General features: G+C 40.8%; 1 protein-coding gene and 1 long non-coding RNA gene across 2 annotated transcripts in view; one reads left to right on the top strand and one right to left on the bottom strand.

Annotated features, from left to right (window-relative positions):
* Positions 1–23,905, bottom strand: part of LOC139746209 (luciferin sulfotransferase-like) — a 38,298-nt gene that overhangs the window by 4,510 nt on the left and 9,883 nt on the right. The window contains exons 4-8 of the mRNA XM_071657167.1: positions 18,108–18,288; positions 6,546–6,672; positions 6,116–6,250; positions 1,986–2,129; positions 182–333 (exon numbers count right to left, since the gene is read on the bottom strand). Coding sequence (XP_071513268.1) covers positions 221–333; positions 1,986–2,129; positions 6,116–6,250; positions 6,546–6,672; positions 18,108–18,288 — 700 coding nt within the window. The 3' untranslated portion in view covers positions 182–220. The remainder of the gene's footprint in view (positions 1–181; positions 334–1,985; positions 2,130–6,115; positions 6,251–6,545; positions 6,673–18,107; positions 18,289–23,905) is intronic.
* LOC139746210 (uncharacterized) lies at positions 4,059–6,650 on the top strand. Its single transcript, XR_011712106.1, has 3 exons — positions 4,059–5,312; positions 6,101–6,307; positions 6,514–6,650. It is a non-coding gene; the product is annotated as an uncharacterized lncRNA (long non-coding RNA).

Below are 23,905 nucleotides of genomic sequence, written 5' to 3' on the forward strand. Positions count from 1 at the left end.
TCTGTTTCCTTGCGCTACCTCACTAATGCAAGATATGACGATTAAATATAATCAAATAAAAAAATCAATAATAATAACAATAATGAAAAAATTATGTACACTGAGATCTCACTAAATATCTAGATTGGCAGCAATCAATGGATTAATGGTCATATAGTCTAGGAATTTAAACCATACTAACCTGTGTCTTGAATTACTTGGTAGTGCTGAGAAAAAGCTTTCAATATAACCACTTAAATTCTTTTTCAAGTCCTTTCCCTTTTTGTACCATCCATTTTTCAAATTGGTCCTTCATGGAATGATCAAAATACTCACACCAGCCACCTGACTTACCTGAAAATACACAAAACTTACAAGCACTTCAAACATTGTTAAACAACTTAATATCAAATATCAATACAAAACCGATTTAACAATTATCCACCATTCAGCGTGATATACAGAATTATCATGATATACAGAATTATCATAAGTAAAAGGATATATACTGTATGATACACAGTAATAAATGATATAAAAAACACAGAAGATGCACAGCTTGGATATCAAACAAATTGATACTGTAAAGGAAAATGTATATAGTAAGCTATTTGGATTAAACTAGGCTATATGGATATCTATGATGCATCCAATGTGCAACATGGATATAAAAATGTGTTATGCTATACAGATATGCAGTAAACATTTTTGGTGAAACATTAACAATATGGTAGATGATACAAATAGGGACCTTTACCTACAGAGTGCCTAGTGAAAAAGTAAGTTGCATAAATACTTTAGGAAAGAATTTTTAGTACATCAACTTCAAAATGGGATTTGACTGCATACATCATGATACTCCACAGAAATCTTACCAAATCCGTATGAACCCCATTATATGTAGCATATCATTAGCTGCTTTGTAATATGATATAAAGGGAGTTCACGCATTTTATGAAGTACAATGAACTACTTCCTAGTTAATCTATGGTGAGGAAGATTACATTCTCCATTCTACATGTCAGGGTATTTATATGGATTAAGTATGAAGTAGTATTATTACTATGGAGTCTCATGACGCAATTTTCATTAAATCATCAATATTTTCCTGATGATGCAGTGATTTCCTGAGGGTTATTGGTGAACTTGAATGAAATGGAGATGCATTCTGCTACCTTAAGGTATATTGCAATAACGGAGAACCTGCTATCTATGAGCAATTCATTCAAATTGTATATGATTAATTCTTCAACATCTACCTCAGTCAATAGTAATAATTACATCATACCTCTATCTATCTTTCTCCTGAAAAGAGTGGCCATTGGCCATAACTAGTGAATACCACTGTTGCTTCTTAGGCTTTAGTGCCCCACCCTTAACAGGTCACTGGCAAAGAGTATCTCCAGTGCAGTGTTTCTGGATCCTCCTACCTAATGTTCCTACTGACTACTACCTAATCTGTCTACATAATGTTCCAACTTACTACTTCTATCTAATACTCCTGTTAGTGGTCCTAATTTCAATTTCTAATAAATGTTTCTAATTAAAGCTCCAACCCAATTGTTCCTACCAACTGTTTCTAACTACTACTACCACCATTTTGACAAAAGGGAGTGCTAGCGCATAGTGTGCTAGACGCAGGAAAATCTAGTTACGAAAAATGAGCTATGTGAAGCAAATGTGAAGAGTTATGTATGACGCAAAGAGATTGTATGTTTGTGGACAGAATGACAGTAGTCCAACTGTGGGTGAGGCAGACAGAAAAGACAGCTATCTGGGTCAGAGTGCAACTTGACAACCACTGAAGTACTGGCTCGCTATGCAGCTGTCACTAAACTACCAACTACTACCTATGTCAATCCCTCTCTCTTTTAAGGTTTATTCAATTTGATATTGCAAAGTAAAACTTATGCCTTTAAAGTTAAATGCTTCTATTAATAAATGAGATGAAAGGTGACATTCTAAATATTATATAATAACAGTTACAGTGTTACAGTTGCTTTAACCTTTTCTAACAAAACCTCCTTCCCTAGGATCAAGCACTCCCAGTGGGACATCATCCTCACAGTTGATAGCAGGATTTCTCTTCATGGAATCAAAGTGCAAGTGTTTCATCAATCTGGCCTTGTCATTGAGGCTCACTTCTTTACCTGGAAATCATTTCATACACTATATTACTAATTCTCATATAATTCACAGGTTTTGTCAATAATATACCAGAACAATTGTGAAAATACCTATCTTTTTATCTTCATGTTACAGTGCAATCTAAAACATACCTTGCAGAATCTCATCTAAGTATCACTATCACCATATATCTCCAAATGTTCCACAGTGATATTTGGTATTTTTTTCTAATTTGCATTCAATCTTTTCCTGCCTTCTTTTTTACTTCATTCATTGATCTACACCCTTAGAAATTCTGTACATATATCTCACATGCAAAGTCACAGCATCCCAGGTCTTAATACATCATTTTACAAACCATTCTTCCCCAAATACTGCATATATTCTTTATATCTTCACTCACATTGTTTCAGTCTATCTTCATTAATTATGTGTGACCATCCAAGAAAACACTATGGAAAGGTCTGTGGGGCCTGGATGTGGAAAGGGAGCTGTGGTTTTGGTACATCACACACGACAGCTAGAGACTGAGTGTGAACGAATGTGGCCTTTTTTGTCTGTTCCTGGCGCTGCCTCGCTGGGGGGATGCTATTTCGTGTTTGGCGGGGTGGCGACAGGAATGGATGAAGGCAACAAGTATGGATATGTACATGTGTATATATATATATATATATATATATATATATATATATATATATATATATATATATCCCCATGGAAAGCTGTGTAGGTATGTATATTTGCGTGTGTGGACGTATGTACATACATGTGTATGGGGGGGGCATTTCTTTCGTCTGTTTCCTTGCGCTACCTCGCAAACGCGGGAGACAGCGACAAAGTATAATAAAAAAAAAAAAAATAATAATATATATATATATATATATATATATATATATATATATATATATGGATTTGTATGTAGCATTTATGGATCTGGAGAAGGCATATGATAGAGTTGATAGAGATGCTCTGTGGAAGGTATTAAGAATATATGGTGTGGGAGGCAAGTTGTTAGAAGCAGTGAAAAGTTTTTATCGAGGATGTAAGGCATGTGTACGTGTAGGAAGAGAGGAAAGTGATTGGTTCTCAGTGAATGTAGGTTTGCGGCAGGGTTGTGTGATGTCTCCATGGTTGTTTAATTTGTTTATGGATGGGGTTGTTAGGGAGGTAAATGCAAGAGTCCTGGAAAGAGGGGCAAGTATGAAGTCTGTTGGGGATGAGAGAGCTTGGGAAGTGAGTCAGTTGTTGTTCGCTGATGATACAGCGCTGGTGGCTGATTCATGTGAGAAACTGCAGAAGCTGGTGACTGAGTTTGGTAAAGTGTGTGGAAGAAGAAAGTTAAGAGTAAATGTGAATAAGAGCAAGGTTATTAGGTACAGTAGGGTTGAGGGTCAAGTCAATTGGGAGGTGAGTTTGAATGGAGAAAAACTGGAGGAAGTGAAGTGTTTTAGATATCTGGGAGTGGATCTGTCAGCGGATGGAACCATGGAAGCGGAAGTGGATCATAGGGTGGGGGAGGGGGCGAAAATTTTGGGAGCCTTGAAAAATGTGTGGAAGTCGAGAACATTATCTCGGAAAGCAAAAATGGGTATGTTTGAAGGAATAGTGGTTCCAACAATGTTGTATGGTTGCGAGGCGTGGGCTATGGATAGAGTTGTGCGCAGGAGGATGGATGTGCTGGAAATGAGATGTTTGAGGACAATGTGTGGTGTGAGGTGGTTTGATCGAGTAAGTAACGTAAGGGTAAGAGAGATGTGTGGAAATAAAAAGAGCGTGGTTGAGAGAGCAGAAGAGGGTGTTTTGAAATGGTTTGGGCACATGGAGAGAATGAGTGAGGAAAGATTGACCAAGAGGATATATGTGTCGGAGGTGGAGGGAACGAGGAGAAGAGGGAGGCCAAATTGGAGGTGGAAAGATGGAGTGAAAAAGATTTTGTGTGATCGGGGCCTGAACATGCAGGAGGGTGAAAGGAGGGCAAGAAATAGAGTGAATTGGAGCGATGTGGTATACAGGGGTTGACGTGCTGTCAGTGGATTGAATCAAGGCATGTGAAGCGTCTGGGGTAAACCATGGAAAGCTGTGTAGGTATGTATATTTGCGTGTGTGGACGTGTGTATGTACGTGTGTATGGGGGTTGGGCCATTTCTTTCGTCTGTTTCCTTGCGCTACCTCGCAAACGCGGGAGACAGCGACAAAGTATAAAAAAAAAAAAAAAAAAAAAAAAAAATATATATATATATATTTATATATATATACACATGTATAAATAAATAATAAATATGTATATGTCTGTGTATGTATATGTATGTATACGTTGAAATGTATGTGTGCGTGTGTGGCCATTTATGTATATACGTGTGTATGTGGGTGGGTTGGTCCATTCCTCGTCTGTTTCCTTGTGCTACCTTGTTAATGTGGGAGATGGCAGTTAAATAAAATAAAAGAAAATAAAAATAAATCTGTCCATTCGCATTTTCCCCTTTATCCACCATACCAATTCAAAATCTTCTATTCCTAAAGTCCCAAAGATATCTTAATTCTTTCACCTTTAAGTTTATTCCCACATTGATGAATATTCTAAACCTTTTTCATCCTCTCTCAAGTGAACCATCCTCCACATTCTGATTCCTCCCTCTTAAAAAATCTCTCTTTTTTACTACTAAGTTTCACTCAATAAAGTTCCTCTGCAACACCACGAAGTACATTTCTTAACTATATCATACCTGCATTACCTACTTTTATTGGCAATTTGCAACTCAAAGGTGGGCAACTGTGATATCTGTTCCTATCCCTACACAGAAGCTTTGTAACTCTCTGAACCCACATTTTTCCTACAATTAAGATCTCCCTCTTCTTAAGATACTGATTCTTCACTTTCTTCAAAACTCTTAAAGTATTTTCATTTTTCTCCTATTTCTTCCTCTCTTTTGCCTCTAACATACAAGTCAGGTGAGTACTTGAGTTATGATCTCGTATTATTTTCTACAATTTCAATTTAATACAAAAAAAGCTTGAATTAAAGGAATATGGTAAAGAAGCTTTTTGAACCTTTGCTAATGGCTTTTTCCTCTTTCTTGAGTGTTAGCTTCAGCTAAGAAGTTTTTCTTCCTCCAGCCTTCTTCTCACAATACTGGGTCTTTACAAGGTCAGTTGCAGACCAAACAGTGGAACTGCAAGATGGCAACAAGGTTAAGGACAGGAAAATGGTAAGCTTTTTGAATGTGGGGCTATAAAAGTTAGATGCCCTTTTGTTTTTAGAAAGAATTTTTTTCTATTTCTTTAACACAGCCCATCTCTGGAAATAACTATACCACAGTTATTTGCAACTCAATCAATGTTATGTATGCATATATATGATCTATAAAACACAACTAAATTAACAGTAAGGGTATATAAATTCTATGAAATGACAAAAATTACACCATTTTCAATTCTGCCATAGTTATGAAATGAGCCTCTCACTGTAAGAAGCCAGCCGTATTTCCCTAAACTCACATAAGTTTTCACTTTACTAGCGTAAGTTTTTCACTTAACTAGTTTTATGCACATGTCATGAAAAATATTACCCCTCTCTCTTTTAAGTGTCACTTGGATTTGATATTTTACAATTTAGATCTAACTTATACACTAGTTACTTTACAATAACTTTTCAGTCTCTCAATGTTCCTAAAATCCTATGTAAAGTACATATCAAATCAGAACATTAAGACTGTTCATTCCAAAGTGATCTGATAGTAAAATAAAAGAGATTTGTAGGATACAATATTAACCACTGAACAAATATTCTGAGGCTTATATGATAATGAATCTAATTAATATAAAATTTTCTTGGTCATATAAAAGAGTGCATGGGTTTTCCAATTTCTTTTAAATACACATAATAAAAAGGAAAAAACATTTTGTATCAAGTATGTATGGTAAATAATTAATATAATACACTAACATACTAACTTTTCAGTAAGATTACTTACATAAAGCACAAAATACACTTCAGGATTCTCAAACTTACCCAAGAAGGAAGCAACCTTTGAGATGCAAGCAGAGAGGTCAGCTTTGAGTTCATCATATGTAAGGATGAGGAGGTTGCACTTGTTGCGTAATTCCCATGCTTCCCCCACGTGACTCCAAAATGGTGACCACAAAACTGTTCCAGCAGTGGTACAAAAAAAATCAATAAACTTAATAGATTATAAAGTGTAAGGTAAGCATATGTTTTTCTGATCATGTACTCAACCATGTGTGATTATATGTGACAACAGGATTCCACCCTAAAATGACTCAAAGTAGCTATTCAATACTTACCTAACATGTAATTTCTGGATTTTCCATACAAGTGCTAGTCTTATGAAGCATCAAATTTACCCTTCCCTTCCATTCCCTAACTTACGAGATTCATCTCTTTAACAGATGCTGCAGTATATAAAAAAGATGTCACTTACTCTTCTCATTCAAGAAATAATTGAAGAAGGTTTTAAAGTCGCCCTTGTAGCCATGTGTTATCCACATACGGTGGTGATGGTAGTAGGATACCACAACATCACGAGGGTCCCGAACCACATATATTACCTAAGGAAAATAAAGTGAAAAAAAAATCTGTATAAAAGAAATTTTTCAGCAAATTAACTCATAAATTTGAGTACAAAATACAGATTAGTCTTCATTATCCATATTTCAGGCACCCAAAAGCTAGAAAGATGTCCTCAATCTATCCATTTACCATAGGGGTACAGCCCTGAAATCACTCAAGCACATCTTCAACCTATGCCCAGGGTGTTAATGTACACCCTGTCCACATAAAAATCTTATGACAGGCATGATTCCAGACCTGAACACTACCATCCACTTACACTTGTTTACCAATGGTGTCCTAGCTATGTCTCTTCCTTGTATATCACCTGAATGTTCTATGTCTTCTATCTCATTCTTGTATCTCCCAAGACGATGTGATCATTAAATGAAAGTGCACTTGGAAACTTATCATGTTTCATTTTCCTGTGGTTTTATCCATTTACTAGATCATGCGCACCACAGCAACCTTTTGCATTACACATGACAGATAGAGACTGATTGTGAACGAATGTAGCCATTTTTTGTGTTTTCCTGGCACTAACTTGTTGTGTGTGTGTGTGTGTGTGTGTGTGTGTGTGTGTAAACGATGCTGTTTCCTGTGGAGTGGAGTAGCGCCAGAATGGATGAAGGCATGCAAGTATGAATATGTATATGTGTATATGTCTGTGTATGTATATGTACGTTTATATGTATACGTTCATATGTATATGTAGTGTGTGTGTGTGTGTGTGTGTGTGTGTGTGTGTAAGCGATGCTGTTTCCTGTGGAGTGGAGTAGCGCCAGAATGGATGAAGGCATGCAAGTATGAATATGTACATGTGTATATTTGTATATGTCTATGTATGTGTCTGTATATGTACGCATATATGTATACGTTCATATGTATATGTATATATATGTATGGAAAGGGTCACAATTTTGCAAGTGATCAAGATATTCCTATGAGTCCATGGGGAATATATATGTATGTGTGCATGTATGGGCATTTATGTGTATACATGTGTATATGATTGGATGGGCCATTCTTCGTCTGTTTCATGGTGCTACCTCACTGAAGTGGGAGATAGCAATCAAGTTTAATAAATAAAATTTTCCAAAAGAATGAACAGAGAAGGGGGCCAGATGAGGATATTCCCTAAAAGGCCCAGTCCTCGGTTCATAATGCTACCTTGCTAACGCGGGAAATGGCGAATAGTATGAACGAAAAAGAAAGAAAAGAATATATATATATATATATATATATATATATATATATATATATATATATATATATATATATATATATGAGTGGCAGATATAGGGTGTTTTGGTCGAGGTGGTGTGCAAAGTGAGAGGGTTAGGGAAAATGATTTGGTAAACAGAGAAGAGGTAGTGAAAGCTTTGCGGAAGATGAAAGCCGGCAAGGCAGCAGGTTTGGATGGTATTGCAGTGGAATTTATTAAAAAAGGGGGTGACTGTATTGTTGACTGGTTGGTAAGGTTATTTAATGGTGAGGTGCCTGAGGATTGGCGGAATGCGTGCATAGTGCCATTGTACAAAGGCAAAGGGGATAAGAGTGAGTGCTCAAATTACAGAGGTATAAGTTTGTTGAGTATTCCTGGTAAGTTATATGGGAGGGTATTGATTGAGAGGGTGAAGGCATGTACAGAGCATCAGATTGGAGAAGAGCAGTGTGGTTTCAGAAGTGGTAGAGGATGTGTGGATCAGGTGTTTGCTTTGAAGAATGTATGTGAGAAATACTTAGAAAAGCAAATGGATTTGTATGTAGCATTTATGGATCTGGAGAAGGCATATGATAGAGTTGATAGAGATGCTCTGTGGAAGGTATTAAGAATATATGGTGTGGGAGGCAAGTTGTTAGAAGCAGTGAAAAGTTTTTATCGAGGATGTAAGGCATGTGTACGTGTAGGAAGAGAGGAAAGTGATTGGTTCTCAGTGAATGTAGGTTTGCGGCAGGGGTGTGTGATGTCTCCATGGTTGTTTAATTTGTTTATGGATGGGGTTGTTAGGGAGGTAAATGCAAGAGTTTTGGAAAGAGGGGCAAGTATGAAGTCTGTTGGGGATGAGAGAGCTTGGGAAGTGAGTCAGTTGTTGTTCGCTGATGATACAGCGCTGGTGGCTGATTCATGTGAGAAACTGCAGAAGCTGGTGACTGAGTTTGGTAAAGTGTGTGGAAGAAGAAAGTTAAGAGTAAATGTGAATAAGAGCAAGGTTATTAGGTACAGTAGGGTTGAGGGTCAAGTCAATTGGGAGGTGAGTTTGAATGGAGAAAAACTGGAGGAAGTGAAGTGTTTTAGATATCTGGGAGTGGATCTGGCAGCGGATGGAACCATGGAAGCGGAAGTGGATCATAGGGTGGGGGAGGGGGCGAAAATTCTGGGGGCCTTGAAGAATGTGTGGAAGTCGAGAACATTATCTCGGAAAGCAAAAATGGGTATGTTTGAAGGAATAGTGGTTCCAACAATGTTGTATGGTTGCGAGGCGTGGGCTATGGATAGAGTTGTGCGCAGGAGGATGGATGTGCTGGAAATGAGATGTTTGAGGACAATGTGTGGTGTGAGGTGGTTTGATCGAGTGAGTAACGTAAGGGTAAGAGAGATGTGTGGAAATAAAAAGAGCGTGGTTGAGAGAGCAGAAGAGGGTGTTTTGAAGTGGTTTGGGCACATGGAGAGGATGAGTGAGGAAAGATTGACCAAAAGGATATATGTGTCGGAGGTGGAGGGAACGAGGAGAAGAGGGAGACCAAATTGGAGGTGGAAAGATGGAGTGAAAAAGATTTTGTGTGATCGGGGCCTGAACATGCAGGAGGGTGAAAGGAGGGCAAGGAATAGAGTGAATTGGAGCGATGTGGTATACCGGGGTTGACATGCTGTCAGTGGATTGAATCAAGGCATGTGAAGCGTCCGGGGTAAACCATGGAAAGCTGTGTAGGTATGTATATTTGCGTGTGTGGACGTGTGTATGTACATGTGTATGGGGGGGTTGGGCCATTTCTTTCGTCTGTTTCCTTGCGCTACCTCGCAACCGCGGGAGACAGCGACGAGGTATAAAAAAAAAAAAAAAAAAAAAAAAAAATATATATATATATATATATATATTATCCCTGGGGATAGGGGAGAAAGAATACTCCCCACGTATTCCCTGCGTGTTGTAGAAAGCGACTAAAAGGGGAGGGAGCAGGGGGCTGGAAATCCTCCCCTCTCGTTTTTTTTTTAATTTTCCAAAAGAAAGAACAGAGAAGGGGGCCAGGTGAGGATATTTCCTCAAAGGCTCAGTCCTCTGTTCTTAACGCTACCTCGCTAACATGGGAAATAGAGAATAGTATGAAAGAAAGTTTTTTTTTTTTTTTTTTTTTTTGCTTTGTCGCTGTCTCCCGCGTTTGCGAGGTAGCGCAAGGAAACAGACGAAAGAAATGGCCCAACCCATCCCCATATACATGTATATACATACGTCCACACACGCAAATATACATACCTACACAGCTTTCCATGGTTTACCCCAGACGCTTCACATGCCCTGATTCAATCCACTGACAGCACGTCAACCCCGGTATACCACATCGATCCAATTCACTCTATTCCTTACCCTCCTTTCACCCTCCTGCATGTTCAGGCCCCGATCACACAAAATCTTTTTCACTCCATCTTTCCACCTCCAATTTGGTCTCCCACTTCTCTCGTTCCCTCCACCTCCGACACATATATCCTCTTGGTCAATCTTTCCTCACTCATTCTCTCCATGTGACCAAACCATTTCAAAACACACTCTTCTGCTCTCTCAACCACGCTCTTTTTATTTCCACACATCTCTCTTACCCTTACGTTACTTATTCGATCAAACCACCTCACACCACACATTGTCCTCAAACATCTCATTTCCAGCACATCCACCCTCCTGCGCACAACTCTATCCATAGCCCACGCCTCGCAACCATACAACATTGTTGGAACCACTATTCCTTCAAACATACCCATTTTTGCTTTCCGAGATAATGTTTTCGACTTCCACACATTCTTCAAGGCTCCCAGAATTTTCGCCCCCTCCCCCACCCTATGATCCACTTCCGCTTCCATGGTTCCATCCGCTGCCAGATCCACTCCCAGATATCTAAAACACTTTACTTCCTCCAGTTATTCTCCATTCAAACTTACCTCCCAATTGACTTGACCCTCAACCCTACTGTACCTAATTACCTTGCTCTTATTCACATTTACCCTTAACTTTCTTCTTTCACACACTTTACCAAACTCAGTCACCAGCTTCTGCAGTTTCTCACATGAATCAGCCAACAGCGCTGTATCATCAGCGAACAACAACTGACTCACTTCCCAAGCTCTCTCATCCCCAACAGACTTCATACTTGCCCCTCTTTCCAAAACTCTTGCATTCACGTCCCTAACAACCCCATCCATAAATGAATTAAACAACCATGGAGACATCACACACCCCTGCCGCAAACCTACATTCACTGAGAACCAATGACTTTCCTCTCTTCCTACACGTACACATGCCTTACATCCTCGATAAAAACTTTTCACTGCTTCTAACAACTTGCCTCCCACACCATATATTATTAATACCTTCCACAGAGCATCTCTATCAACTCTATCATATGCCTTCTCCAGATCCATAAATGCTACATACAAATCCAAATATGATAGAGTTGATAGAGATGCTCTGTGGAAGGTATTAAGAATATATGGTGTGGGAGGCAAGTTGTTAGAAGCAGTGAAAAGTTTTTATCGAGGATGTAAGGCATGTGTACGTGTAGGAAGAGAGGAAAGTCATTGGTTCTCAGTGAATGTAGGTTTGCGGCAGGGGTGTGTGATGTCTCCATGGTTGTTTAATTCATTTATGGATGGGGTTGTTAGGGACGTGAATGCAAGAGTTTTGGAAAGAGGGGCAAGTATGAAGTCTGTTGGGGATGAGAGAGCTTGGGAAGTGAGTCAGTTGTTGTTTGCTGATGATACAGCGCTGGTGGCTGATTCATGTGAGAAACTGCAGAAGCTGGTGACTGAGTTTGGTAAAGTGTTTGAAAGAAGAAAGTTAAGAGTAAATGTGAATAAGAGCAAGGTAATTAGGTACAGTAGGGTTGAGGGTCAAGTCAATTGGGAGGTAAGTTTGAATGGAGAAAAACTGGAGGAAGTAAAGTGTTTTAGATATCTGGGAGTGGATCTGGCAGCGGATGGAACCATGGAAGCGGAAGAGGATCATAGGGTGGGGGAGGGGGCGAAAATCCTGGGAGCCTTGAAGAATGTTTGGAAGTCGAGAACATTATCTCGGAAAGCAAAAATGGGTATGTCTGAAGGAATAGTGGTTCCAACAATGTTGTATGGTTGCGAGGCATGGGCTATAGATAGAGTTGTGCGCAGGAGGATGGATGTGCTGGAAATGAGATGTTTGAGGACAATGTGTGGTGTGAGGTGGTTTGATCGAGTAAGTAACGTAAGGGTAAGAGAGATGTGTGGAAATAAAAAGATTGTGGTTGGGAGAGCAACAGAGGGTGTTTTCAAATGGTTTGGGCACATGGAGAGAATGAGTGAGGAAAGATTGACCAAGAGGATATATGTGTCGGAGGTGGAGGTAACGAGAAGTGGGAGACCAAATTGGAGGTGGAAAGGTGGAGTGAAAAAGATTTTGTGTGATCGGGGCCTGAACATGCAGGAGGGTGAAAGGCGGGCAAGGAATGGAGTGAATTGGATCGATGTGGTATACCAGGGTTGACGTGCTGTCAGTGGATTGAATCAGGGCATGTGAAGCGTCTGGGGTAAACCATGGAAAGTTGTGTGGGGCCTGGATGTGGAAAGGGAGCTGTGGTTTCGGGCATTATTGCGTGACAGCTGGAGACTGAGTGTGAACGAATGGGGCCTTTGTTGTCCTTTCCTTGTGCTACCTCGCACACAGGAGGGGGGAGGGGGATGGTATTCCATGTGTGGCGAGGTGGCGATGGGAATGAATAGGGGCAGACAGTGTGAATTGTGTGCATGGGTATATATGTATGTGTCTGTGTGTGTATATATATGTGTACACTGAGATGTATAGGTATGTATATTTGTGTGTGTGGGCGTGTGTGTGTGTACATTGTGTATGGGGGTGGGTTGGGCCATTTCTTTCGTCTGTTTCCTTGCGCTACCTCGCAAACGCGGGAGACAGCGACAAAGCAAAATGAAAAAAAAATAATATATACATATATATTGATTGATATGGGTAACACTGAAAGTGGATGGAGAGAGATGGGTGATTATTGGTGCATATGCACCTGGGCATGAGAAAGATCATGAGAGGCAAGTGTTTTGGGAGCAGCTGAGTGAGTGTGTAAGTAGTTTTGATGCACAGGCCGGGTTTAGTGATGGGTGATTTGAATGCAAAGGTGAGTAATGTGGCAGTTGAGGGAATAATTGGTGTACATGGGGTGTTCAGTGTTGTAAATGGAAATGGTGAAGAGCTTGTAGATTTATCTGCTGAAAAAGGACTGGTGATTGGGAATACCTGGTTTGGGAAGAGAGATATACATAAGTATAAGTATGTAAGTTGGAGAGATGGCCAGAGAGTGTTATTGGATTACGTGTTAATTGATAGGTGTGCGAAAGAGAGACTTTTGGATATTAATGTGCTGAGAGGTGCAACTGGAGGGATGTCTGATCATTATCTTGTGGGGGCGAAGGTGAAGATTTGTAGAGGTTTTCAGAAATGAGAGAATGTTGGGGTGAAGAGAGTGGTGAGAGTAAGTGAGCTTGGGAAGGAAACTTGTGTGAGGGAGTACCAGGAGACACTGAGTACAGAATGGAAAAAAGGTGAGAACAAAGGATGTAAGAGGAGTGAGGGAGGAATGGGATGTATTTAGGGAAGCAGTGATGGCTTGCGCAAAAGATGCTCGTGGCATGAGAAGCGAGGGAGGTGGGCAGATTAGAAAGGGTAGTGAGTGGTGGGATGAAGAAGTAAGATTATTAGTGAAAGAGAAGAGAGAGGCATTTGGACAATTTTTGCAGGGAAATGATGCAAATGACTGGGAGATGTATAAAAGAAAGGCAGGGGGCAAAGAGAAGGGTGCAAAGGGCGAAAAAGAGGGCAGTGAGTGTTAGGGGGAGAGTATCATTATATTTTAGGGAAAATAAAAAGATCTTTTAGAAGGAGGTAAATAAAGTGCATAAGACAAGGGAACAAATGGGAACATCAGTGAAGGGGGGCTAATAGGGAGGTGATAACAAGTAGTGGTGATATGAGGAGATGGAGTGAATATTTTGAAAGTTTGTTGAATGTGTTTGATGATAGAGTGGCAGATATAGGGTGTTTTGGTCGAGGTGGGGTGCAAAGTGAGAGGGTTAGGGAGAATGATTTGGTAAACAGAGAACAGGTAGTAAAAGCTTTGCGGAAGATGAAAGCCAGCAAGGCAGCGGTTTTGGATGGTATTGCAGTGGAATTTATTAAAAAAGGGGATGACTGTATTGTTGACTGGTTGGTATGGTGATTTAATGTATGTATGACTCATGGTGAGGTGCTTGAGGATTGGTGGAATGCTTGCATAGTGCCACTGTACAAAGGCAAAGGGGATTAAAGTGAGTGCCCAAATTACAGAGGTATAAGTTTGTTGAGTATTCCTGGGAAATTATATGGGAGGGTACTTATTGAGAAGGTGAAGGCATGTACAAAGCATCAGATTGGGGAAGAGCAGTGCGGTTTCAGAAGTGGTAGAGGATGTGTGGATTGTGGATCAGGTGTCTGCTTTGAAGTATGTATGAGAAATACTTAGAAAAGCAAATGGATTTGTATGTAGCATTTATGGATCTGGAGAAGGCATATGATAGAGTTGATAGAGATGCTCTGTGGAAGGTATTAAGAATATATGGTATGGGAGGCAAGTTGTTAGAAGCAGTGAAAAGTTTTTATCAAGGATGTAAGGCATGTGTACGAGTAGGAAGAGAGGAAAGTGATTGGTTCTCAGTGAATGTTGGTTTGCAGCAGGGGTGTGTGATGTCTCCATGGTTGTTTAATTTGTTTATGGATTGGGTTGTTAGGGAGGTGAATGCAAGAGTTTTGGAAAGAGGGACAAGTATGCAGTCTGTTGTGGATGAGAGAGCTTGGGAAGTGAATCAGTTGTTGTTTGCTGATGATACAGCACTGGTGGCTGATTTGAGTGAGAAACTACAGAAGCTGGTGACTGAGTTTAGTAAAGTGTGTGAAAGAAAAAAGCTGAGAGTAAATGTGAATAAGAGCAAGGTTATTAGGTACAGTAGGGTTGAGGGACAAGTCAATTTGGAGGTAAGTTTGACTGGAGAAAAACTGGAGAAAGTGAAGTGTTTTAGATATCTGGGAGTGGATTTGGCAGTGGATGGAACCATGGAAGCGGAAGTGAATCACAGGGTGGGGGAGGGGGCGAAAGTTCTGGGAGCGTTGAAAAATGTGTGGAAGTTGAGAACGTTATCTTGGAAAGCAAAAATGGGTATGTTTGAAGGAATAGTGGTTCCAACAATGTTATATGGTTGCAAGGCGTGGGCTATAGATAGAGTTGTGAGGAGGATGGTGGATGTGCTGGAAATGAGATGTTTGAGGACAATATGTGGTGTGAGGTGGTTTGATCGAGTAAGTAATGAAAGGGTAAGAGAGATGTGTGGTAATAAAAAGAGTGGTTGAGAGAGAAGAAGAGGGTGTTTTGAAATGGTTTGGTCACATGTAGAGAATGAGTGAGGAAAGATTGACCAAGGGGGTATATGTGTCAGAGGTGGAGGGAACGAGAAGTGGGAGACCAAATTGGAGGTGGAAAGATGGAGCGAAAAAGATTTTGAGTGATCAGGGCCTGAACATGCAGGAGGGAGAAAGGCGTGCAAGGAATAGAGTGAATTGGAACGATGTGGTATACCGGGGTCGACGTGCTGTCAGTGGATTGAATCAGGGCATGTGAAGCGTCTGGGGTAGACTATGGAATGTTTTGTGGGGCCTGGATGTGGAAAGCGAGCTGTGGTCTCGGTGCATTATTCATGACAGCTAGAGACTGAGTGTGAACAAATGTGGCCTTTTTTGTCTTTTCCCAGTGCTACCTCACACACATGCGGGGGGAGGGGGTTGTCATTTCATGTGTGGCAGGGTAGCGATAGGAACGAATAAGGGCAGACAGTATGAATTATGTAATGTGTATATATGTATGTCTGTGTGTGTATATATATGTATACACCCCATATACACCAACTGTACCCTCAAATGCCACATTACTCACCTTCGCATTCAAATCATCCATCACTATAACCCAGTCTCGTGCATCAAAAGCTGCTAATACACTCAATCAACTGCCCCCAAAATACTTGTCTCTCATGATCTTTCTTCTCATGACCAGGTGCATAGGCACCAATAACCACCCATCTCTCTTCATCCACTTACAGTTTTACCCACAACAATCTAGAATTTACTTTCTTACACTCTATCACATACTCCCACAACTCCTGCTTCAGGAGTATTGTTATTCCCTCCTTAGCTATTGTCCTCTCACCAACCCCTGACTTTACTTCCAAGACTTTCCCAAACACCCTTCCCCTTTACCTTTGAACTTCTTTTCACTCAGAGCCAGAACATCCAGGTTTCTTTCCTCAAACATACTACCTATTTCTCCTTTCTTCTCATCTTTGTTACATCCACACACATTCAGACACCCCCACTCTGAGCCTTCGAGGAGGATGAGCACTCCCCCCTTGACTCCTGTTTCCCCTTTTAGAAATTTAAATACATTATCATCATTATGGGAAACAGAAGAAGGAGTCACGCGGGGAGTGCTCATCCTCCTCGAAGGCTCAGAGTGGGGTGCCTAAATGTGTGTGGATGTAACCAAGATGTGAAAAAAGGAGAGATAGGTAGTATGTTTGAGGAAAGGAACCTGGATGTTTTGGCTCTGAGTGAAACGAAGCTCAAGGGTAAAGGGGAAGAGTGGTTTGGGAATGTCTGGGGAGTAAAGTCAGGGGTTAGTGAGAGGACAAGAGCAAGGGAAGGAGTAGCAATACTCCTGAAACAGGAGTTGTGGGAGTATGTGATAGAGTGTAAGAAAGTAAATTCTCGATTAATATGGGTAAAACTGAAAGTTGATGGAGAGAGGTGGGTGATAATTGGTGCTTTTGCACCTGGGGGGGTTGGGCCATTTCTTTCGTCTGTTTCCTTGCGCTACCTCGCAAACGCGGGAGACAGCGACAAAGTAAAAAAAAAAAAAAAAAAAAAAAAAAAAAAAAAAAAAAAATCCTCATTATTATTATTATCATCATTATTACTATTATGCATAATCGCTGTTTCCAAGATCAGCGAGGCAGTGCCAGGAAACACATGAAGAATGACCCATCCACTCATATATATGTATATATACATAAACACCCATATACATATCAACATATACATACATATATATCAACATACATAGGCATACATATATACACAAGTACATAATTATACTTTCTTGCCTTCATCCATTTCTGGTGCTACCCCGATCCACAGGAAACAGCATCGCTACTCCTTGCTTCAGCAAGGTAGCGCCAAGAAAACAGACAAAAAAGGCCAATTTGTTCACACTCAGTCTCTAGCTGTCATTGTAAAGCACCAAAACTACAGCTCCCTATCCATATCCAGGCCCCACACATACACATCACTTGATCACTGTATGACTACTGGCAACTCAAGAGTATGCCATTTTGATAACTGTTTCTTTACTTACACCTCAAAACTTTGGAACATTCTACCCTTTCATGTCTTTCCCAATAACTTTCACTTGGCATTTTTTTAAAGATATGCTTTCACTTCCTTCAAAACTCATAAGTACTTTTCTTTGTCTCTTCTTTTTCCTTTCATTTACCTCTCCATATATTAATTAAGGCCCTGCCTTCATGAGCAATGATGTCCTTGATTAGAGCCTCCTACGAAAAACAGAAAGAAACAAACCAGGAAACCAGACAAACGGGACTTTTAGTGGGTGTATGAAATTCTGTTTACTATTACACAAACTCTGTATAACTAAAGGGCATTGCAAAGGGTTAGTTTAAACTAGTCCATTTTCCTAAATGAGAATGATAAGGGTCTGATACAGAATCCTCTCTAACAAATGTTGAATGACTGGCATTCAAGCTTAAATTCTTGAAAATTTATTTCCCTTCAAGAGCTTCCTGTCATACTGTGAATCTCAGTACAGTACATTGCAATGATGTTTGGCCTTTTGCCTATGTAGTGTATTAAATCAACGTAATCCTCGTACCTATTTTCTTTTCCTTTAAAAGTAAAAAAATAAAGCCTGAACTAGCCACCCAATTTATCAACCAACCCTTTGGGATGGATGAACAGTTGGGTTGACTGTGAACCGCTGCTGCAACAGGGATTCCAAACCATGTGTTCGACCCTAGGTGGTCCATGAATCCGTTAAGGTCAAGAATGCTAACCGCTACACTACAGTGCCAATGAACAAAATCTACCTTGCATATATCGAGGAGTGCTGGTGGGAGGAGCGAGAAAGGCATGTGTGTTTTCAGAGTACGGGGACTGGGCTTGGCTACCATCGAGGCCAAGTTATCTCCTGGTTCTGGTGGAGGATTATTCAGCTTCCTGCAGATCTCAGGCCTATGGAAAACATTACAGTCCAAAGCACTATCTCTCCTGAAACAACCACAAAAAATTGATGAATTCCATGCATCCTACATTTCAAATTATAATGATATCCAGAAAACTGTGCAATACTGTCAACAAGTTATGAGCTTAGATATCAATTTCTACAAGACAAATACCTCTGCCCAACTTAGAATAAATCTGAGGATGTAGGAGTATTTGTTCTCATTGATTCATGACCAAGTTTAACTCTTCAAATTCTTAAAGGAGATTATTAATTACTACCTCTCAAAATACACTACAAAAAGAAATTTGAATGTGTTACACCTTGTAATATGATTTCATTATTCCATAAAGTCTCATTTAAGACCTAGAAAGTGTACATAATCTTATGAAGATGTCTGTTTTTTTCTACTATAGAGATCCTGTAGTTGGGTGACTTGTAGGGGTACAACTTAAAAAAAAAGTAGTATCATAGGCTAACTTGTGCTGGGGAAAAAAAAAACTTGGGTAATAGTCTAACATCTATGGTTACAAATAAAAAAGAATCCATAATGTGAAACAAAAACATAGTGTAATGGGCTAACTTGTATGGGTACAACCAAAATAACCCAAAGGCTACATACACATATGATAACATGGAAATAGTTTAAGAAAAATCAGATATGTTACAACACTTGGGAAAAGCGATCGTGAAGTGCTTGAATCCAACAACATGGTCCTTGAGGACACTAAAATATCAGAGAGAAATCTAACAAAGAGAAAGAACAAAGGCCTGGCCCAAAAAGAGAATTTCCAAGGAGGATCATTGCTCCTAACATTTCATTTGTTAAAGTGATGTGACTCACTTCTGTTTCCATTGTTCCATTCACTCCAAGTCCACTCCCAGATATCTAATACACTTCACTTCCTCCAATTTTTCTCCATTCAAACTTACATCCCAATCAACTAGTCCCTCAACCCTACTGAACCTAATAACTTTGCTCTTATTCACATTTACTCTCACTTACTCCTTTCATACACTTTTCCAAACTCAAGTCACCAACTTCTGCAATTTCTCACATGAATCAGCCACTAGAGCGATATCATCGATGAATAACAACTAACTCACTTCCCAGGCCCTCTCATCCCCAACCAACTGAATACTCACCCCTCTCTCAAAAACTCTCACATTTACCACCCTAACCATCCCATCCTTAAACATATTAAACAATCATGAGGACATCACAAACCCCTGCCACAGGCCAACATTCACTGAGAACCAATCACTCCCATATCTTCCTACTCATACACATGCCTTGCATCCTTGGTGAAAACTTTTCACTGCTTCCAGCAATTTACCTCCCACACCATATACTCTTTAAGACTTTCCACAAAGCATCTCTATCAAACCTATCATAAGCTTTCTCCAGATCTATAAATGCTACATACAAATCCATCTGTTTTTCTAAGCATTTCTCACACACATTCTTCCACAACCTGATGCTCTGTACACACACACACACACACACACATTTTTTTTTTTTTTTTTTTGCTTTGTCGCTGTCTCCCGCGCTTGCGAGGTAGCGCAAGGAAACAGACGAAAGAAATGGCCCAACCCACCCCCATACACATGTATATACATACGTCCACACACGCAAATATACATACCTACACAGCTTTCCATGGTTTACCCCAGACGCTTCACATGCCTTGATTCAATCCACTGACAGCACGTCAACCCCGGTATACCACATCGCTCCAACTCACTCTATTCCTTGCCCTCCTTTCACCCTGCTGCATGTTCAGGCCCCGATCACACAAAATCTTTTTCACTCCATCTTTCCACCTCCAATTTGGTCTCCCTCTTCTCCTCGTTCCCTCCACCTCCGACACATATATCCTCTTGGTCAATCTTTCCTCACTCATTCTCTCCATGTGACCAAACCATTTCAAAACACCCTCCTCTGCTCTCTCAACCACGCTCTTTTTATTTCCACACATCTCTCTTACCCTTACGTTACTTATTCGATCAAACCACCTCACACCACACATTGTCCTCAAACATCTCATTTCCAGCACATCCATCCTCCTGCGCACAACTCTATCCATAGTCCACGCCTCGCAACCATACAACATTGTTGGAATCACTATTCCTTCAAACATACCCATTTTTGCTCTCCGAGATAATGTTCTCGACTTCCACATATTCTTCAAGGCTCCCAGAATTTTCGCCCCCTCCCCCACCCTATGATCCACTTCCGCTTCCATGGTTCCATCCGCTGCCAGATCCACTCCCACATATCTAAAACACTTCACTTCCTCCAGTTTGTTTGTTTGTTTGTTGAATGTGTTTGATGATAGAGTGGCAGATATAGGGTGTTTTGGTCGAGGTGGTGTGCAAAGTGCGAGGGTTAGGGAAAATGATTTGGTAAACAGAGAAGAGGTAGTAAAAGCTTTGCGGAAGATGAAAGCCGGCAAGGCAGCAGGTTTGGATGGTATTGCAGTGGAATTTATTAAAAAAGGGGGTGACTGTATTGTTGACTGGTTGGTAAGGTTATTTAATGTATGTATGACTCATGGTGAGGTGCCTGAGGATTGGCGGAATGCATGCATAGTGCCATTGTACAAATACAAAGGGGATAAGAGTGAGTGCTCAAATTACAGAGGTATAAGTTTGTTGAGTATTCCTGGTAAATTATATGGGAGGGTATTGATTGAGAGGGTGAAGGCATGTACAGAGCATCAGACTGGGGAAGAGCAGTGTGGTTTCAGAAGTGGTAGAGGATGTGTGGATTAGGTGTTTGCTTTGAAGAATGTATGTGAGAAATACTTAGAAAAGCAAATGGATTTGTATGTAGCATTTATGGATCTGGAGAAGGCATATGATAGAGTTGATAGAGATGCTCTGTGGAAGGTATTAAGAATATATGGTGTGGGAGGCAAGCTGTTAGAAGCAGAGAAAAGTTTTTATCGAGGATGTAAGGCATGTGTACATGTAGGAAGAGAGGAAAGTGATTGGTTCTCAGTGAATGTAGGTTTGCGGTAGGGGTGTGTGATGTCTCCATGGTTGTTTAATTTGTATATGGATGGGGTTGTTAGGGAGGTGAATGCAAGAGTTTTGGAAAGAGGGGCAAGTATGAAGTCTGTTGGGGATGAGAGAGCTTGGGAAGTGAGTCAGGTGTTGTTCGCTGATGATACAGCGCTGGCGGCTGATTCATGTGAGAAACTGCAGAAGCTGGTGACTGAGTTTGGTAAAGTGTGTGAAAGAAGAAAGTTAAGAGTAAATGTGAATAAGAGCAAGGTTGTTAGGTACAGTAGGGTTGAGGGTCAAGTCAGTTGGGAGGTAAGTTTGAATGGAGAAAAACTGGAGGAAGTAAAGTGTTTTAGATATCTGGGAGTGGATCTGGCAGCGGATGGAACCATGGAAGCGGAAGTGAATCATAAGGTGGGGGAGGGGGCGAAAATCCTGGGAGCCTTGAAGAATGTGTGGAAGTCGAGAACATTATCTCGGAAAGCAAAAATGGCTATGTTTGAAGGAATAGTGGTTCCAACAATGTTGTATGGTTGCGAGGCGTGGGCTATGGATAGAGTTGTGCGCAGGAGGGTGGATGTGCTGGAAATGAGATGTTTGAGGACAATGTGTGGTGTGAGGTGGTTTGATCAAGTAAGTAACGTAAGGGTAAGAGAGATGTGTGGAAATAAAAAGAGCGTGGTTGAGAGAGCAGAAGAGGGTGTTTTGAAATGGTTTGGGCACATGGAGAGAATGAGTGAGGAAAGATTGACCAAGAGGATATATGTGTCAGAGGTGGAGGGAACGAGGAGAAGTGGGAGACCAAATTGGAGGTGGAAAGATGGAGTGAAAAAGATTTTGTGTGATCGGGGCCTGAACATGCAGGAGGGTGAAAGGAGGGCAAGGAATAGAGTGAATTGGATCGATGTGGTATACCGGGGTTGACGTGCTGTCAGTGGATTGAATTAGGGCATGTGAAGCGTCTGGGGTAAACCATGGAAAGTTGTGTGGGGCCTGGATGTGGAAAGGGAGCTGTGGTTTCGGGCATTATTGCATGACAGCTAGAGACTGAGTGTGAACGAATGGGGCTTTTGTTGTCTTTTCCTAGTGCTACCTCGCACACATGAGGGGGGAGGGGGATGGTATTCCATGTGTGGCGAGGTGGCGATGGGAATGAATAAAGGCAGACAGTGTGAATTGTGTGCATGGGTATATATGTACGTGTCTGTGTGTGTGTACATATATGTGTACATTGAGATGTATAGGTATGTATATTTGCGTGTGTGGACGTGTGTGTATATACATGTGTATGGGGGTGGGTTGGGCCATTTCTTTCGTCTGCTTCCTTGTGCTACCTCGCAAACGCGGGAGACAGCGACAAAGCAAAATAAATAAATAATATAAATATATTTATTCTATTTATTTATTTTGCTTTGTCGCTGTCTCCCGCGTTAGCGAGGTAGCGCAAGGAAACAGATGAAAGAATGGCCCAACCCACCCACATACACGTGAATATACATACACGTCCACACACGTAAATATACATACCTATACATCTCAATGTATACATATATATACACACACAGACATATACTTATATACACATGTACATGATTCATACTGTCTGCCTTTATTTATTCCCATCTCCACCTCACCACACATGGAATAACCAACCCCCTCCCCCTCATGTGTGCGAGGTAGCACTAGGAAAGACAACAAAGGCCCCATTTCTTCACACTCAGTCTCTAGCTGTCATGTAATAATGCACTGAAACCACAGCTCTCTTTCCACATCCAGGCCCCACAAAACTTTCCATGGTTTACCCCAGACGCTTCACATGCCCTGGTTCAATCCATTGACAGCACGTCGACCTCGGTATACCACATCATTCCAATTCACTCTATTCCTTGCACGCCTTTCACTCTCCAGCATGTTTAGGCCCCGATCACTTAAAATCTTTTTCACTCCATCTTTCCACCTCCAATTTGGTCTCCCACTTCTCCTCGTTCCCTCCACCTCTGACACTTATATCCTCTTGGTCAATCTTTCCTCACTCATTCTCTACATGTGACCAAACCATTTGAAAACACCCTCTTCTGCTCTCTCAAACACACTCTTTTTATTACCACACCTCTCTCTTACTCTATTATTACTTACTCGATCAAACCACTTCACACCACATATGGGCCTCAAACATCTCATTTCCAGCACATCCACCCTCCTCCGCAGAACTGTATCCATGGCCCACTCCTCGCAACCATATAACATTGTCGGAACCACTATTCCTTCAAACATAGCCATTTTTGCTTTCCGAGATAATGTTCTCAACTTCCACACATTCTTCAACACTTCCAGAATTTTCACCCCCTCCCCCACCCTATGATTCACTTCCGCTTCCATGGTTCCATCCGCTGCCAAATCCACTCCCAGGTATATAAAACACTTCACTTCCTCCAGTTTTTCTCCATTCAAACTTACCTCCCAGTTGACTGGACCCTCAACCCTACTGTACCTAATAACCTTGCTCTTATTCACATTTACTCTCAGCTTTCTTCTTTCAAACACTTTACCAAACTTAGTCACCAGCTTCTGCAGTTTCTCACATGAATCAGCCACCAGCGCTGTATCATATTTTTCATACGTACTCGCTGTTTCCCACGTTAGTGAGGTAACATT

Source organism: Panulirus ornatus, chromosome 64 (genome assembly GCF_036320965.1).
Source record: "Panulirus ornatus isolate Po-2019 chromosome 64, ASM3632096v1, whole genome shotgun sequence".
Taxonomy (NCBI): Eukaryota; Metazoa; Arthropoda; class Malacostraca; order Decapoda; family Palinuridae; genus Panulirus; species Panulirus ornatus.